At 46.9% G+C, this 18,348-nt stretch overlaps 1 protein-coding gene across 1 annotated transcript in view; it reads right to left on the bottom strand.

Annotated features, from left to right (window-relative positions):
* Positions 1 to 5,927, bottom strand: part of Kpna7 (karyopherin subunit alpha 7) — a 52,070-nt gene extending 46,143 nt beyond the window's left edge. The window contains exons 1-2 of the mRNA XM_052167612.1: positions 5,859 to 5,927; positions 5,011 to 5,139 (exon numbers count right to left, since the gene is read on the bottom strand). Of these exons, the coding sequence (XP_052023572.1) occupies positions 5,011 to 5,139; positions 5,859 to 5,927 (198 nt within the window). The remainder of the gene's footprint in view (positions 1 to 5,010; positions 5,140 to 5,858) is intronic.
* Positions 5,928 to 18,348: the final 12,421 nt, after the last annotated feature.

The following is an 18,348-nucleotide window of genomic DNA, read 5'->3' as shown; positions in this document are numbered from 1 at the left end:
GCCACAGTCACCCTGATACCTAAACCACACAAAGGCTCAATAACAGAGAGAGAATTCCAGACCAGTTTTTCTTATAAACATTGATGCAAAAATACTCAACAAAATACTTCCAAACCAAATCCAAAACACATCTAAAACATCATCTGCCTTGATTAAATAGGCTTCTACCCAAGGACACAGGGTTGACCCAACTCATGAAAATTCATAATGTAATCCACCATATAAACAAATGGAAAGAAAAAATCACATGATCATCTCAATAGATGCTGAAAAGGCTTTGACAAAATCCAAGATCCCCTCATGATAAAAGTCCTGGAGAGATTGGGGATGCAAGGCCCATACCTAAATACAATAAAGGCAATATATTGGAAGGTGATAGCCATCATCAAATTAAATGGAGAAAAACTTAAAGTAATTCCATTAAAATCAAGGACAAGGTTGCCTACTCTATTTGTTCAATATAGTATGTTAATTTTCAGCTAGAGCAATAGGACAAAAAAAGGAGATTCAGGGGGTACAAATAGGAAAGGAAGAAGTCAAGGTGTCGTTATTCACAGATGATATGATAGAATATATAAGTGACCCCCAGAATTCTCCCAGAGAACTCTCACAGCTGATAAATGCCTTCAGCAAAGTGGCTGGACACAAAATTAACTCAAAAAGAAATCAGTAGCCCTCCTTACATTATAAAAATGATGAACAGGCTGAGAAAGAAATCGAGAAACAACACCCTTTGCAATAGCCACAAATAATATAAAATATCTTGGTGTAACTCTAACCAAGCAAGTGAAAGACCTGTACGATAAGAACTTCACGTCTTTGAAGAAAGAAACTGAGGAAGATATCAGAAGATAGAAAGATTTCCCATGATCGCGGAACAGTAGGATTAAGATAGTGAAAATAGGAATCTTACCAAACAATCTACAGATTCACCACAATTCCCATCAAAATACCAACACATTTCTTGACAGACCTTGAAAGAATGATACTCAACTTCATACGAAAAAACAAAACCAAACAAAACAACAACAACAAAAAAAGCCCAGGAAAGCCAAAACAATAAAAGAACTTCTGGAGGTATCACGCTCCCTGACTTTAATCTGTTCTACAGAGCAAGAGTAATAAAAAATTCTATGATATTAGCATAAAGCAGACAGATTGATCAATGGAATTGAATTGAAAATCCGGAAGTAAACAAATACCTACAGACACTTGATTTTTGACAAAGAAGCCAAAACTATATACAATGGAACAAAAAAGAAAGCATCTTCAACCACTAGTGCTGGTCTAACTGCATGTCTGCATGTAGAAAAATGCAAATAGATCCATATTTATCACCCTGCACAAAACTCAAGTCCAAGTGGATCAAAGAACTCAATGTAAAACCAGTAACACTAAATCTAATAGAAGAGAAACTGGGGAACATCCCTGAATGCACTAGCACAGGAGACAACTTCCTGAACAGAAAACCAATGGCTCACACATTAAGATCAACAATTAATGGGACCAGCCAGGTGTGGTGGCGCATGCCTGTAATCCCAGCACTAGGGAGGCAGAGGCAGGCGGATTTCTGAGTTTGAGGCCAGCCTGGTCTACAGAGTGAGTTCCAGGACAGCCAGGGCTATACAGAGACACCCTGTCTGGGGGGGGGGGGGACAATTAATGGGACCTCATGAAACTGAAAAGTTTCTGTTAGGCAAAGGAGACTGTCAATAGGACAAAATAGCAACCTACAGAATGGGAAAAGCTCTTCAACAACTGTACATCCAACGTCCAGCTTGTGATGGTTTGTATATGCTTGGCCCAGGGAGTGGCCCTTTTAAAAAGTGTGGCCCTGTTGGAGAAGTTGTGTCACTATGGCGAGGGCTCTAAGACCCTCACCCTAGCTACCTAGAAGCCAGTCTTGTCCTAGCAGCCTTCAGATGAAGTTGTTGAACTCTCAGCTCCACCTGCACCATGCCCACCTGGATGCTGACATGGTCCCACCTTGATGATACTGGACTGAACCTCTGGGCCTGTAAACCAGCCCCAATTAAATGTTGTCCTTAGGGGGCTGGGGAGATGGCTCAGCGGTTAAAAGCACTGACTGTTCTTCCAGAGGTCCTGAGTTCAAACTCCAGCAACCATATGGTGGCTCCGATGCCCTCTTCTGGTATTTCTGAAAGCAACACTGTACTCACATACATAAAAATAAAATAAAATAAAATAAAATAAAATAAAATAAAATAAAAATCTTTGGCCGGGAGGTGGTGGCGCACGCCTGTAATCCCAGCACTCTGGGAGGCAGAGGCAAGCGGATTTCTGAGTTCGAGGCCAGCCTGGTCTACCAAGTGAGTTCCAGGACAGCCAGGGCTATACAGAGAAACCCTGTCTCAAAAAAACCAAATCCAAAAAACCAATAAATAAATAAATAAACAAACAAACAAACAAATAAATAAATAATGTTGTCCTTACAAGAGTTGCCTTGCCTTGGTCATGGTGTCTGCTCAAGCAGTAGAACCCTAAGACACAGCTGATATCTAAAATATAAAGAAATCAAGAAATTACAACTAACAAACCAAATAACCCAATTAAAAATGGGGTACAGAGCTAAAGTGAATTCTCAACAGAGGAACCTCTAATGACAGAGGAGCAGTTAAAGAAATGTTCAACATCCTTAGTCATTGGGGAAACTCAAATCAACTCTGAGATTGCATCTTACACCCATTAGAATGGCTAAGATCAAAAATTCACCTCATGCTGGTGAGGATACAGAGCAAGGGGCACACTCCTCCATTACTGTTGGGAGTACAAATTTGGAAATCAATTTGGTTGGTTTCTCAGAAAACTAGGAATAGTTCTACCTCAAGACCCAGCTATACCGCTCCTGGGAACATACCCAAAAGACGTTCCACCATACCACAAGGACATTTGCTTAACTATGTTAACAGCAGCTTTATTTACAATAGCCTGAAACTGGAAACAACCTGGATGTCCCTCAATTGAAAAGTGGATAAAGAAAATATGCTTCATTTACACAATGGAATACTACTCAGCTATTAAAAACAAAAACATCAGCCGGGTGGCGGGTGGCGGTGGTGGCGCACGCCTGTAATCCCAGCACTCTGGGAGGCAGAGGCAGGCAGATTTCTGAGTTTGAGGCCAGCCTGGTCTACAGAGTGAGTTCCAGGACAGCCAGGGCTACACAGAGAAACCCTGTCTCAAAAAAACCAAATCCAAAAAAACCACCACCACCACCAACAACAACAACAAAAAAACCAACAAAAACATCATGACATTTGCAGGCAAATGGACAGAACTAGAAAGTATCATCCAGAGTGAGTTAACCCAGACCCCAAAAGACATACATGGTATGAAATCACTTATATACCATAAAGTACAGGATAACAATGCCACAATCCACACATCCAAAGAAGCTAAGTAACAAGGAAGGGCCAAAGAAGGATGCTTGAATCTCACTGAGAAGGAGGGATAAAATAGACACTGGGGAGGGAGTGAATGAGGGTGGGAGAGAGAACTGTAGAAGGGAAACAGTAGGGAGAGAGACCTGGGATTGGTGTAGGTGGGAAGCATCACTGGGACAAACGAGAAACCTAGGACAATGGAAACTGTCAGGAATCTATGTGACCTAGCTTAAGACTCCTAACAATTGGGAAAATGGAACCTGAAATGGCTACTTCCTGTAACCATGCAAGACTTCCGTTGGAGGGATGGGAACACCAACCGACCCACAAGACCTTCAACCCACAATTTGTCCTGCCTGCAAGATGTGCAGGCTTAAAGATGAAGCAGAAATGAATCACCAACCAATGACTAGACCAACTTGAGACCCAGGCTATGCGAGAGAGCACTTCCCCGACAATATTAGTGATACTCTGTTGTGCTTGCAGACAGGAAGCTAGCATAGCAGCGGATGGAAACAGAACCAGAGACCCACAGCCAACCATTAGGCAGTATCAGAGGAATCCTGTGGAAGAGGGGGAGGAAGAACTGAGGGAAACAGAGGAGTCAAGGGCACCACAAGAAAACCTTCAGAATCAACTAACCTGGGTCCATAGGGGCTCACAGAAATGGAACCAACAACCAAAGAGCACGCACAGGATGGATGTAGGCCACCTATGCGTTTGTAATACACACACAACTTGGTTCTCATGGGGGACTCCTAACAACTGGAGCAGGGACTGCCTTGTCTGGCCTCAGTGGGAGATGTGCCCAATCGTACTGCAACTTGATGTGCCAAGGAGGGCTGAAATCCATGGAAGGCATCCCCTTCCCTGAGGAGAGAGGAGAGGGCTATAGAGAGGAGAGAGGTGAGGGTGACAGAATGTGAGGGGAGCAGGGAGGGAATCTGCAATCGGGTTATGAAGTAAATAAGGTAATTAGTAAAAAATGTAAACTAAAAATAAAATAAAGCAACAAAGAGGGAAAAGAAGAAACAGAAAGAAGAAAAAGAAAAAAACAGACAAACAAACCAGAGGCCAGTGAGTTAAATAATGCAGGTAAAATAGGTAAGTTCTAGCAATATACCATCAAAAATGACAGGAGAGAAACCTCGGGCTGAGGCTCAGGCAGTAAAGCACTTGCAAAGCAAACACAAGAACTTGAGTACAGATCTCTCTACCTACACACATTACTGGGGGGGGGGCTCTAGGCAGGTACTGGACCACTGAGCCACGCCCCCAGCCCCTCACTGGGGGATTCTAGGCAGGGGCTCTACCACTGAGCCATGCCCCCAGCCCCTCACTGGGGGATTCTAGGCAGGGGCTCTACCACTGAGCCACGCCCCAAGCCCCTCACTGGGGGATTCTAGGTAGGGGCTCTACCACTGAGCCATGCCCCCAGCCCCTTACTGGGGGATTCAGAGCCAGTGATCTACTGCTAAGTCACACTCTCAGCCCAACTCTTTCTTTCTGTAAACTGAATTAAATAGGAAGCTCTGACTACGTTAAGACTTCTCATGCTGCAGCTACTACCTAAGGCTATACCCAGCACAGGACTTCCCTTCCACACCTCTTTGACTGGTGCCTGAGAAGCCACATCACTGGAGGATAGATTGATATTTCTTCTCTTGAGTGCCTGCTTGTCTTTCCTGGACTTCCGGAGTTGTAGGCTGGAAGCAATCCTCTGTTGTCGCTGCAACTAACAAGGAAAACAAGTGGTTGGAGCTGTTAGAGCCAGGTTGCTGGAGACTCAGGACATTACCCCATTTATTAGTATATTTTTTAATTTTTAGGGATGTTTTGCTTGCATGCATCTCTCTCTCTCTCTCTCTCTCTCTCTCTCTCTCTCTCTGTGTGCGTGTGTGTGTGTGTGTGTGTGTGTGTGTGCGTGTGCGTGTGCGTGTGTGTTTCACACAGAGACCAGAAGATGGTATCAGATTCCCAGACCTCCTCAAACTGGAGTTAGAGACCATTGTGACATCATGTGAGTGCTGGGAATTGAACCTGGGTCCTGTCGAAGAGCATACATGCAGAGCTCCTAACTACTGAGCCATCTCTCCAGGCCCCATGTTTTCTAAGTCTAATTGTACTCAGCATCCTGAGTATGTGCAGCATGTGTGTGGAGGTCAGAGGACAACTCTTAGGAGTTAGGTCTCTCCTGCCGCACTGTGGCTTCCTGGGACAGAGCTCGGGCCATCTGATCTGTGAGCCAAGCCGCCTCCCGGACCATGGCTCATTTTGTTTATGTTTTTGCTTTCTAATGGGCTTTCCCTTCTATTCTGTAGCCCAGGCTAGCCTCAAACCTTTTCTCCTCCTATCTCTGTTTCTGTAGTGTTGAGATCACAATTGTGCGCCACCACACCCAGCTTACACCCCACCCATGAGCACTTCAGCCATGGCCCCCCAGTATATACTCACAGACATTTCTTTGCCTTGGTACTTAAATTTCTTCAGCCTGTCTTTGGGAGCCTTTGAGGAGGTAGCCATGTCGACTGGAGAAAAGACACCACCTGTAGATAGGAAAAATCACCAAAAAGATCTTCCTTGCCCACTGTTCACGTTAGCATGTTAAAGTCATCAGGCACCACAGGGTGAGAACAGAATCAGGGTTGGCAGCGCATCCCCACACGATCCCTGTAGGGCATGTCCTCTCTCAACAGGCTGTGGTCACTGTGGGAACGGCGGGAACCAGTCCTGGACTCAATACAGAAAACCCTTCGAGGGCAGCATCGCTGGGGTGCAGCTCAGTCAGTTGAGCTTACCTAGCACACAGAGCCTGTTCCATTCCTACTGCCACACAAGCCGAATGTGGCCGCGCATGCCTGCAATCCCAGCACTCAGGGCGGAGGCAGGAGGATCAAGAATTCCAGGGCTCGGGGCTGGAAAGATGGCTCCGAGCTTAAGAGCGCTGTTTTGTTTTTTTTGTTTGTTTTTTTGTTTTTTCTATAGAGGAAGCCTCTCCAGCCTCAATTCCCAGCATCCAAGTGGTGGTTCGCAACCATCCACAACTCCAGTTCCATGGAATCCAGAACCCTCTTTTGGTTTCCTTAGGCACCAAGCATGCTCCTGGTACACACATGCACGCAGGTGAAGCATTCTTACACATGGAAATAAAATATATCCAAAAAAATTAAAAAAAAGTTTTTCAAGACTATTCTTGGCTACCCAGGGAATTTAAGGCCAGCATAGACTATGCGAGAAGGTCTCATACAAAATTCAAACACACAGCTTCAGTGTACCCACTTATGGCCAAAGTGAGCTGGGCAGAAAACACAGATGTCCTTAATAGGCAGGGTGCAAGGGTATCTGTATGTCACAGGAGGGGGGCCAGTTGGACCCAATAGGAAACTGCCCTTTACCCAACCCCCACACTTACTGGGTCAGAACCACCTCCAGTCCTGCCACAGCTAAGCTTTAGTCAATTTTTTCTACCTGGTCTAGCACAGGTCATCAAAACCTCTTTCCACTTTTGACCGCCCTCACGGACGACTTCTGTTATGTTTGTGTTTGACCGGTGGGTTTTAAGATAGGATTCTCTTCCTCTCCGGGCTGGTCTTGGGTCTCAACGCAGCTAAGGTGAGCTTGAGTTCCTCATTCTCTTTCACCTCCCAAGTGCTGGGATTACAGGTGTGAACCACCAACACACAGCTCACCACCACCATGCTGGGCTCACCAAGAAATTTCCTGTGACCTTCGCTCTATTGTTTTATAAAATAGGTGTACAAGACACACAACTTGGGGCAGCGAGGTGATTCTGTAGCTAAAGTGCTTGTTTGGTGAGGGCAAGACTAGTGACCCAAGTTCCATCCACAGGGCGCAAAGGGCAAACAGAGATCCCACCCGAATGTGGTCCTCTGACCTTCTATGTGTACATAGGCTCTCTCTCTCTCTCTCTCTCTCTCTCCAGCCCCCCATCTCCCTCTCCTCATCTAAAAAAGAATGATTTAAATCAAATATTGCTGGCAACAAATCATAAACTTATTTTAAGCCTTTTTAAAAAAAGATTTATTTCTTTTAGTTTATGAATACACTGTAGGGGCTGGAGAAATGCCTCAATGGTTAAGAGCACTGACTGCTCTTCCAGAGGTCCTGAGTTCAAATCCCAGCAACCACATGGTGGCTCACAACCATCCATAATGGGGTCTGATGCCCTCTTCTGGTGTGTCTGAAGACATCTACAGTGTACCCATGTGTATAAAATAAATAATAAATAAATCTTTAAAAAACATGAGCCGGGCATGGTGGTGCATGCCTGTAGTCCCAGCACTTGGGAGGCAGAAGCAGATTTATGAGTTCGAGGCCAGCCTGGTCTACAGAGTGAGTTTCAGGACAGCCAGGACTCCACAGAGAAACCCTGTCTCAAAATACCAAATTTAAAAAAAAAAAAAAAAAAAAGAATACACTGTAGCTAGCTTCAGACACACCAGAAGAGGGCGTCAGATCTCATTACAGATGGTTGCAAGCCACCATGTGGTTGCTGAGAATTGAACTCGGGACCTCCAGAAGAGCAGTCAGTGCTCTTAACCGATGAACCATCTCTCCAGCCCCTATTTTAAGCCTTTTTGAGACACTGTATAGTAGGCTGGCCTCCAGCTAGTAGCAATCCTCCTGCCTCAGCCTTCAGAGACCCAAGGGATGCATAACTGCTAAACACTTGCCTAAGCAATTTACTTTAAAGCAATTCTCTAAGTCAGACATAGCAATGCACACCTGTAATCCCAGCAATTGAGAGGCAGAGACAGAGAGATCCCTTCAATGTGAGATCAGCTTGGTCTCTAAAGAGTAGTGGTTCTCAACCTTCCTAATGCTGTGACCCTTTAATAAAGGTCCTCATGCTGTGTTGACCCCCATCTGTAAAATTATTTTTATTGCTACTACATAAGTATATTTTTCATTCCATTATGAATTGTTAATATAAATCTCTGTGTTTTCTGTAGTCTTAGGCGACCTCTGTGAAAGGGTCATTTGTGTCCCCCAAACTCAATCCAGAGGTTGAGACCCACTGATCTATAGAGAGCTTCAGGCCAGCCATTGCTATGCAGGGACTATGTGTTTTAAACAAACAAAAAGGACAAAAATACTGTGTACCTAGATCACTATAATTCATGAAAGACAGAAGCAAGTTAGCCTACTGGAGAGATTGATGGTCTTGTTTATTTTGCATAAAGAATTAAATATTGGCAGTGTGACCCCTCAGCAGGTTAAGGGTGCATACCATGTAAAGTCGCTGACCTGAGCACCGTTCCAAGAACCTGGTCAAGGTAAAAGCAGAGAACCAACGCCATAAAGCTGACCTCTGACCTCTGCAGCCCCACTATGGCATGTGTACTTCCCCTCCAACCCACACACCTCACACACACACACACACACACACACCTCACACACACACACACACACACACACACACACACACACACACACGCGCGCGCACGCGCACGCACACTAAAATTAATTTTTCAAAAGAGCACTGTATCAAATGCTGATAATTTAAAGATCAAAATTAGAAGAGCAGTTTGTCCTGGATTTGTGATGCTCCCGAGTCCCTGTAAAAAGCATAAAAGACACAAGAGGTGGAAACCCCAAAGGCAGGCAATGGCTGCAGTGCAGACAGGCTCGGAGACTTGCAGAGGACCTGGGTTTGATCCCCAGCGTCAACATGATAGCAACTCTAGCTTCAGGGAATATAACTCCTTTTTTTTTTTTTAAAGTTTCCTCAGGTACCAGGCATAAGCATTCAAGCAGGCAAGACACACACACACACACACACACACACCTAAAGAGAAAAAGAAAAGCTTCACCTTCCCACACACCCCAGGTTTACCTTTAAAGCCATACTCAGTGGGTTCCCAGCCCTGCCCCGATGCTCCCTTAAGAGCAGACCCTGAGCCAGCGAGTGGCCCAGTGGGGAGAGGCCTTAACTCACCAGAAGCCATGTGACAGAAGGAGACGACTGAGGCCTGCAACTGTCCTCTGACTTCCACACACGTTCACATGCACACAAGTAAAGGTAATAATTACTTGGAGATGGCTCAGCAGTTAAGAGGGTGTGCTGTCCTGATCGTGTCCAGGACAGGACACCGATACCCACATGGTGGCTCCCAACAACCTACCACACCAGCGCCGGGAGACACAAGTGCAGCTCTCAGCTCTGCAGGTACCAGCACTCACACCCACACACCCCCCCCCACGTACTACAGGATATAAAATAACATAAGCTATTTCATAAAAGATGCAGATCTCAAAGCAGGCACGGTGGCACACATCTAAAATCCCAGCACTAGAGCAGAAGAACCAGGAGTTCAAGGTCACCCTCACACTCGGAAGCTCTAGGACAGAATAAGCTATATGAGAGCTCCCTTGTACAAAACCCTGGGAGCGAAGGGCAGTTGTCACCAAGTCAAAGCTCACCACCTGAGTTTGATCCCCAAGACACACAAGGGAGAAGATGAGAACCAACTTCAGCAGATCATCTGCTGTGCGCATCTCTCTCTCTCTCTCTCTCTCTCTCACACACACACACACACACACTCACTCACACACACACTCTCACTCACACACACTCACTTACACTCACACTCACTTACACTCACACACTCTCACACACTCACACACACTCATACACACACTCTTACACACTTACTCCCTCTCTCACACATTCACACACACACACACACTCTCACACACACACTCATACACACACTCTCACACACTCTCACACACATACTCACACTCTCTCACACACACTCATACACACTCTCACACTCATACTCTCACACATACACACACTCATACACACACTCACACTCTCTCATACACACACTCATACACACACTCATACACACACTCACACTCTCATACTCTCTCACACACACTCACATTCTCTCATACACACTCTCGTACACACACTCATACACACACACTCACACTCACTCACTCACACACTCATACACACATATACACACACTCACTCACTCACACTCTCTCACACACACACTCATACACACACTCATACACACACTCCCACTCTCACACACACTCTCACACAGAAACTCCCACTCCCAAGACTCATGCACACACTCACACCTACTCACACACACTCATACACTCACACAGACACTCATACACATTCATACACTCTCTCACACACACTCATTCTCTCTCTCTCTCTCTCTCTCTCTCTCTCTCTCTCTCTCTCACATACACACACACACACACACAGAGTAAATCTTGGGGAGACACATTGATCTGTGCCATGGTTTTCCTCTTTAGCTGTACCTGGAATCCTGACGCCAGAAGTTTCCTCTGCACCACTGACATAGTAGCATATACACTAAAACCACGAACTGGATAGGACGGAGCAAGGCTTATTCCCTGTGAAGGTGCCAGTGACCTTTTCCTTAAGGAATCCCAGTCTACTTTCTGAGGTCACCTGGATCAAAGGCAGTACAGGGCAATCGGAGCGTTGGGAGATGTACCGCGGAGCTCCGCCCTGTTTCCTGGCTCTCGTAAGTGGATTCTCCCGTTCAGGCACAATGCCCCAGGAGTTCCGGGCACCAAGTTCATCACTGAGAAAAACCACAGCAAAGCTGCCCATGGCTGTCCAGTAAAGCACAAGTGGACAGGCAGTGGGCCCTTTACTTAGGTGATCAAACCTCCTGAGGCGAAGGAATACTATTTGGGAAGGAACTGGTCAGGCTGACAAGACCACAGGTAATCTTGCTGGGAGCCCGGGGAACAGGTAAGATGCAGGACACCAGAGCTCTAGGCTGCTGTCTGGACGACTCTACTCAAATAAAGCCACCAGAAAATTCAAAGTAAGAAAAATTTTACTTACAACAAGTACAACGAAATGCACTGGAAGTCGGGCCTGGTGGCCCAGGCCTCAAATCTCAGAACTTTAGAAATTGAAGCAGAAAGATTGGGACTGTAAGGCTAGCCTGGCCTACCTAGGGAGACATGGCCTCAAAAGGGAAAAACGGCCCCCAGATGAGCTAACCTGTTGGATGTTAGCCCCAGCCAACGTCAGCATGTCCTAAACATATTAGCTCGGAGTCGTCGGGCAAACCTGCCTAACACAAAAAAGCCTATTTTATTCTAAAGTGAATAAACTTGTCTGCATATGATAGTTTACATCTGATAGAGTAAACAGATATCCAGCAGTTCTGGCTTCCTATTTGGCTACGGTAAGGACATTCTTAGAGTCAGTTATAAGCCAGAGCTAGCTTCAACCAGAAGACACAGCAGCCTACGCATCCTCGGGGTAGCTCCCCTACCCCAACACGCACAGGGTCAGGCACCCTCAGCCTGTACTCACCTAGAAAGCTGCTTACACAGAGCCCCGGCGTCAGCCTTAAATGCCCTCAGGAGAGAGCAGGTGTTTTGAGGCTTCTCATCCTTCCCCACAGACCTGTTTCCAACCAGTGTGATGGCCTCTGGGCCCACATGCACATTGAGAACACATGGGGAGCTTTGAGGGATCCGAGCTGGAGACTGCTTGCCTTGCCGCCTCACGGTGGGAGGCCCGGGTCTCTCCTGTGACTCTCATGTCCAGCTGAGTGCCGTGGAGGTCACATGGACACTCAGCACTGAAGGCATGGGACAAACCATTGAGGATGAGAAGCAGACCAAGAGAAAGAGAAGATGCAGTGTGGGAGAGAGAGAGAGAGAGAGAGAGAGAGAGAGAGAGAGAGAGAGAGAGAGGATGAATGGACAGGCCTGGGGAGATGGCTCAGTCAGTAAAGTGCTTGCCACCCAAGCATGGGGAACTGGGTTCAATTCCCAGGTCCCTTACAAACAAGCTGGGTGTGATGTGATGAATTTGTGAGCCCGGTACTGGGGACACAGACACAGGTGGATCCCTGGGGCGAACTGTCCAGACAGCTTAGCCTATTTGGTGTCAAAAGACGGGGTGAACCGTCCTGAGGAGGACTTGTCCTCTGGCCTCCACAGGCGTGTGCACACGTGCACACAAACATGTCTGTGCACACAGCACACGCATCTGTACATGCACGTATGCATGCACCTGCACATATACCATGGTGTCCTGAAAAATGGAACGGAGACTCAGGTAGGCCATGGCTGCACAGGCCATGCTGCAAATTCCTTAAAAGAGGTGAGAGGTGGGAAGATGAGGAAGCTGGAGAGAGCCCCAGCTCTGAGCTAGATCAAGAGTTGTGTAGGGGTTGGAGCTGGTCTACAGAGCCAGTTCCAGGACAGACAGGGCTGCACAGAGGAACCCTGTTTCAAACTATTAAAAAATAACAAACAAACAAACAAACAAAACAGCTGGGCGGTGGTGGCTAACACTTGGGAGGCAGAGGCAGGCAGATTTCTGAGTTCAAGGCCAGCCTGGTCTACAGAGTGAGTTCCAGGACAGCCAAGGCCATACAGAGAAACCCTGTCTTGCAAAAACAAAACAAAACAAAACAACAACAACAACAACAATAACAACAAAAAAGGAAAACTCACCATATCATCATTTGAAGAAAAGGCTGTAGGAGTTTATTCCTACGTGCATCCAAGTGGAGAGTTTTAAAGATTTATTTCCTTTTTAAATTTATGAGTACGTGTGCCTGCAAGAGTTTATATGCATCACCTCTATGCAGAGGCCAAAAGTTCAGATCAGATCCCCTGGAACTGAATTACAGACATGTATGAGCTGCCCAAAGTTTGTGTTAAGGCTCAAACTCTGAGAGGGGTAGGAGGGGTGCAGACCTGTAATCCCAGAACTCAGGAGGCAGAAGCTGACCTTTCTCTGAGTTTGAGGCTAGCCTGGTATGTAAAGAGACTTCCAGGATGGCTAGGGCTAAACAGAGAAACCCTGTCTCAAAACAAAACAAAACAAAACAAAACAAAACACCACAACACCAAAAAAGAATTATACTCAGGTCCTCTATAAAATCAGTGCGCACTCTTAACTGCTGAGCCAGTTGAGCTGAATCTCATTGAATGCTCTGGTTCAATGAGATGCCCTCTTTCAAAAAACTACATAAAAGGCAAACAGGGCTGGTGGTGCCGCTCCATTGGTCCAGTGCTTCCTGGCTTGCGTGAGGTCCTGGCTTCAGTGCCCAGCACTACATAAACAAGGGGTGATGGCACACCATTGTAATCCTCCCTCTTGGGAGGTAGAGGCAGGGGGATCAAGGTTATCCTTGGCTGCGTTTCCAGCCTGACACTAGTCTGGCATACACAGGAGAGCATGTCTCAAAAACAAAGCAAAAGAGTGGCTCCAGTGGAGTTGCCCACGAATATTCAGGAGTCTGAATCTATACAATGCCCAAGAAACCCCCTCAGTGATTACTCCCGTGGAAAATCTCCTTGCTATAGTAAGAGGGCTGTAGGAGAAGACAAGCACTATAGCACCATGCTGCCGTGTGTAGTGGTGTGAAACTTTCACCTTAGCACCTGGAAGGCTGTGGCATGAGGGCTGTGATCCCAAGCTAGCCTTGGCTACACAGTGAGAACCAGGACATAACTCTTATGTCCCTCAGTGGTTAGTGCTCGCCAGGTAGGAACTAACCTTGGCATTGACCCCCACGAATGCATAAACCGGGCATATTGTTGTACACCCATAATCCTTGCAATGAAGAAGTAGGGCCAGCTAGGCCCTCTGCACATGTTACAGTTGGGTAGCTTGATTTTCGTGTGGTTCTCCTAACAACAGAAATGGGAGCTGTCTCTGTCTCTGTTGCCTTCCCTCCGACTGGGCTGCCTCCCCTAGCCTCAGTAGGAGATGTGCTTACTTTTACTAGGTCGATCTCCATGGGAGGGCTCCTCTTTTATGAAGAAAGGCACAGCTAAGGGAACTACCTGAGACCTGCTCACCATCTTCCTTTTCAATCCCACCAGACCTTACAGGCCTGTTGTTCATGTAGCCCTTGCAGGTGGCTGCCCCTCTATGGGTGTGGGTGGCTGACTTGCCAAGGACAAGAAGCACACAGAGATGTCACCCCACCTCTTCTGTAAGTGTGACAACACCCACCAGGACTTGCTCTGGGTGCGTGAGGGTGGGCCTGCTGGGGGCTGAGCTGCACCCCCAGCCCAGGAGCTCTACTTTGGATGCTGCTTGCGACATAGGCAGCTGTCAAGTGCTTGGCTCCTTCTGCAACAGTGTACATGGCAGTGGGTGCATGGTCACAGGTGTCAACAGGTCCTGGGATGATGGCTTCCAAGTGCAGTCAAGGCTGCTTCTGAAGCCGGTGGGGTGTACAGAAGGGCAGACTGCTTGGGGAGGAGACTGTCAAACTCTTAATTTCTAAACGTTCCCTAATTGCATCTTCCTGTGGCTGTTTTCTTCCTCGTAGATCATGAAAATCAGTCTATGTTAATCACGTAAGTGTCTCTTTGGTTTCTCGGTCTATATACATATAATTAGGCCTGCGCCTTACACATGTAATTAAGCCTTCTTAGAATTAACTGGGGGACTCTGAACAGAACTCTGCAGGCAGCGAGCAGGCTCAACACAGTAGTGTTTTCAACGCTTGAGCAAGAAATTAAAATTTAGGGGTGTGAGCACAGAGGTGTAGGGGCTCACTGAGACTGGCCCACCAATCAGAGCGCATGCACAGGATGGATATAGACCGCCTACACATATGTAACAGCTGTGTAGCTTGGTCTTCATGTGGGATGCCTGATAGCGGGAACGGGGCTGACTCTGACTCCATTGCCCACCTTAGGACCCGTTTCCCCTGCGTGGGCTGCCTTGTCTCTCCTCAAGAAGAAAACGCGCCTAGTCCTACTGCAACTTGATATGCGGAGGTGGGTGGCTATCCATGGGAGGCCTTCCTTTCTCTGGAGAGAAAGGAAGGATAGTATGGAGGAAAGTGGTGATGTAAGAGGGAAGGGTTGAGAGGAGAGGAGGGAGGGGAGGAGGGAGGGGAAGCTGTGGTTGAGATGTAAAGTAAATTAAGTAATAAACAAACAAAACCAAAAAACAATTGAAAAAGTGTGTACCCCCAATTCCTAGCTTTTGTGGGGACTTAGGTCCTTGTGCTTGTAAGGCAAGCCCTTTATTGAATGAGCGATCTCTCCTCCCGACCCCCCCCCCACCCCTAACCCGAGTTGCTCTTTAAAAGTTTTAAACGGAACCTGGGGAAATAGCTCAGAGGTTAAGAGTGCTTGGTGCTTTTCCAGAGGACAAAATTTAATTCCCACTTCCCATGTTGGTTGGCTTAAAACTGCCTGGAACTCCTGCTCCGGAGAGTCTGGCGCCCTCTTCCGGTCTCTGTGGCTAAACCTAGCACACAGACATGCATGGTTCACTGCCTAACTCTGAAGCCAGAAAGGATCACAGGGGTGATGTTCAGAAGATCTAGTCCACTGTTGATCTCTCTAATGGGTCAATGGTCTCTTGTCTGCAGCTTGGATCCTTCTAAGGAACTGATTGCTAGGGTTCTTTGGAAATCTTCCTTCATGCAATATCTCCTTGTTGGCTGTACTTTTGGAAGGCCTTTCAGGGATCTATACACTAAGGAAGCTGTAGCCAGCTCTGAAGACTTGGTAGCTAAACTCTCCATACAGATTTGAGCTCTGTGTTTCTGGGGGTGGAACTCAAGGTTTTGCATAGACTAGGCAAGCACTTACAGCTGAGCCACACCCTTACCCACTCATTGATGGAATTCTCAGCACTTACAGCTGAGCCACACCCCTACCCACTCACTGATGGAATTCTCAGCACTGTACAGCTGATCCACACCCCCAACCCCTCTCCGGTGAAATTCTCTGCCCCGAACAACTGAGCCACACCCATAACCACACATTGAAGGAATTCTCAACACAGTACAGCCGAGCCACACCCCTAACCCTTCTCTAGAGGAATTCTCAGCACTCCCCCAAAACCTTTGCTGGAAGGCTCTAGGTAATCACACCATCACTAAGCTATGCCTCCAGCTTCTCACTGATGGATTCCAGGCAGGCGGTCTACCACTAGGCCAATCACACCAGCTAATCACTGAAGGATTCTAGGCAAGTGCACTACCCCCAAACCACAGCCCCAGCCCCTCGCTGTTAGATTCTAGGCAAACAGTCTATCACTGGGGTATATACCCAACTTTGATTTTGAGTATTTATCTTTATTATATTAACACTCCCTGGAACTCAGACTCTGCCTGCCTCAGCCTCATGGAATCTGCTATTGTAGTCAAAGCCCTCAGCTCACACAAGGCCTTTGAGTCTAAAGATGAAGCAACTTGACTAAACCTTCCTTAAGGGGGCTTTCTGTCCAGTGATCTATGCGTCCGTGGCATCGGGCTCAGCAGTATAGAGCCCAGAGCAGTCAATTCCCAGCAACCACATGGTGGCTCACAACCATCTACAATGGGATCCGATGCCCTCTTTTGGTGTGTTTGAAGACAGCTACAGTGTACTCATATAAATTAAATAAATAAATGTTGAGAAAGAGAGGGAGAGGAAAGGGGGGGGGAGAGAACATAGGCAGAGAAATGAGATCCTTCTACTCGTGCCTGTTAAGCTGCAGCTAGACCATCACACCATTGAAAGGAAGGGTTGGGGATGGTAGGTGCTGGACCCCGGTAGTCTCTCGGCAACCCTTATTCACCCTGTAGAATTTGGAAACCACCATTAAGGAGGGTCCTCTCTTCTGCTTGTCTCCAGCTGAGAAAGAAACAAAGCATGTTTTGTGCTGTCTCCAACACAGGTACAGACAGTCCCATTAAGCAGTTTGTACCAAAGCATATGCTCTAGTTTAAAAGTGCTTTTCTGGGGCTGATGATGAGAGATGGCTCAGTGGTAAAGAGCACTGACTGCTCTTCCAAAGGTTGTGAGTTCAAATCCTAGCAACCACATGGTGACTCACAACCATCTGTGGTGAGGTCTGATGCCCTCATCTGGGGTGTCTGAAGACAGCTACAGTGTATTTACATACAAGAAAGAGAGAGAGAGGAGAGAGAGAGAGAGAGAGAGAGAGAGAGAGAGAGAGAGAGAGAGAGAGGAGAGAGAGAGAGAGAGAGAGAGAGAGAGAGAGAGAGAGAGAGAGAAAGCAAGCAAGCAAGCTTTCCTGGAGCCAAGAATGGTGTGTGTGCTTGTAATCCTAGCACAGGAAGCTGAGGCAGGAGCTCATGGCCTGCCTGGGCTACAAAGCAAGATTGTCCCCAAACTCAAATGAACCACAGAAACAGCCTTTCTGGACACTAGATTTGCTATCAGTGGTGAGTGGTCACTGAAGCCAGAGTGTTAGCTGTTCCTGTCTAACCAAGCAACTACACAGGGCAACTTTTCCTAGTGGGGCAGTGCCTTTTCTTGGTATAACATGTTCCTTTTTTTTTTTTTAAGATTTATTTATTTATTATATGTGAGTAGACTGTAGCTGTCTTCAGACACTCCAGAAGAGGAAATCAGATCTCATTACAAATGGTTGTGAGCCACCATGTGATTGCTAGGATTTGAACTCAGGACTTTTAGAAGAGCAGTCAGTGCTCTTAACTGCTGAGCCATCTCTCCAGCCCCAGTATAGCATGTTCTACTGGCTATACCAAGCCTCCTTGACCCTCGGGTCTTTTTCTACATAGATTGGCTTCTTGTCTTTCATTAGCTAGGGCTGGCAGAACCTTTTTTTGTTGTTGTTTTTTTGTTTGTTTTCCCCGAGACAGGGTTTCTCTGTATAGCCCTGGCTGTCCTGGAACTCACTCTGTAGACCAGGCTGGCCTCGAATTCAGAAATCTGCCTGCCTCTGCCTCCCAAAGTGCTGGGATTATAGGCATGTGCCACCACCGCCCGGCAGGCTAGCAGAATCTTGAGCTCTAGGAAAATCCTCCAGGAGAAATTATGGTCTTGCTGCTTAGAACCTTGGAGGTCACAACTCTGTAGGGCCACTTCCAGGTAAACAGGGAGCCCCCTCCACCCAGGACTGGAGGTTCTATATGTCCAGATTATTGTTTGTTTGTTTGTTTGT

Source organism: Apodemus sylvaticus, chromosome 22, assembly GCF_947179515.1.
Source record: "Apodemus sylvaticus chromosome 22, mApoSyl1.1, whole genome shotgun sequence".
Classification (NCBI taxonomy): domain Eukaryota; kingdom Metazoa; phylum Chordata; class Mammalia; order Rodentia; family Muridae; genus Apodemus; species Apodemus sylvaticus.
The sequence above is the reverse complement of the archived record's forward strand: the minus strand, read 5'-3'. Positions and strand labels throughout refer to the sequence as shown.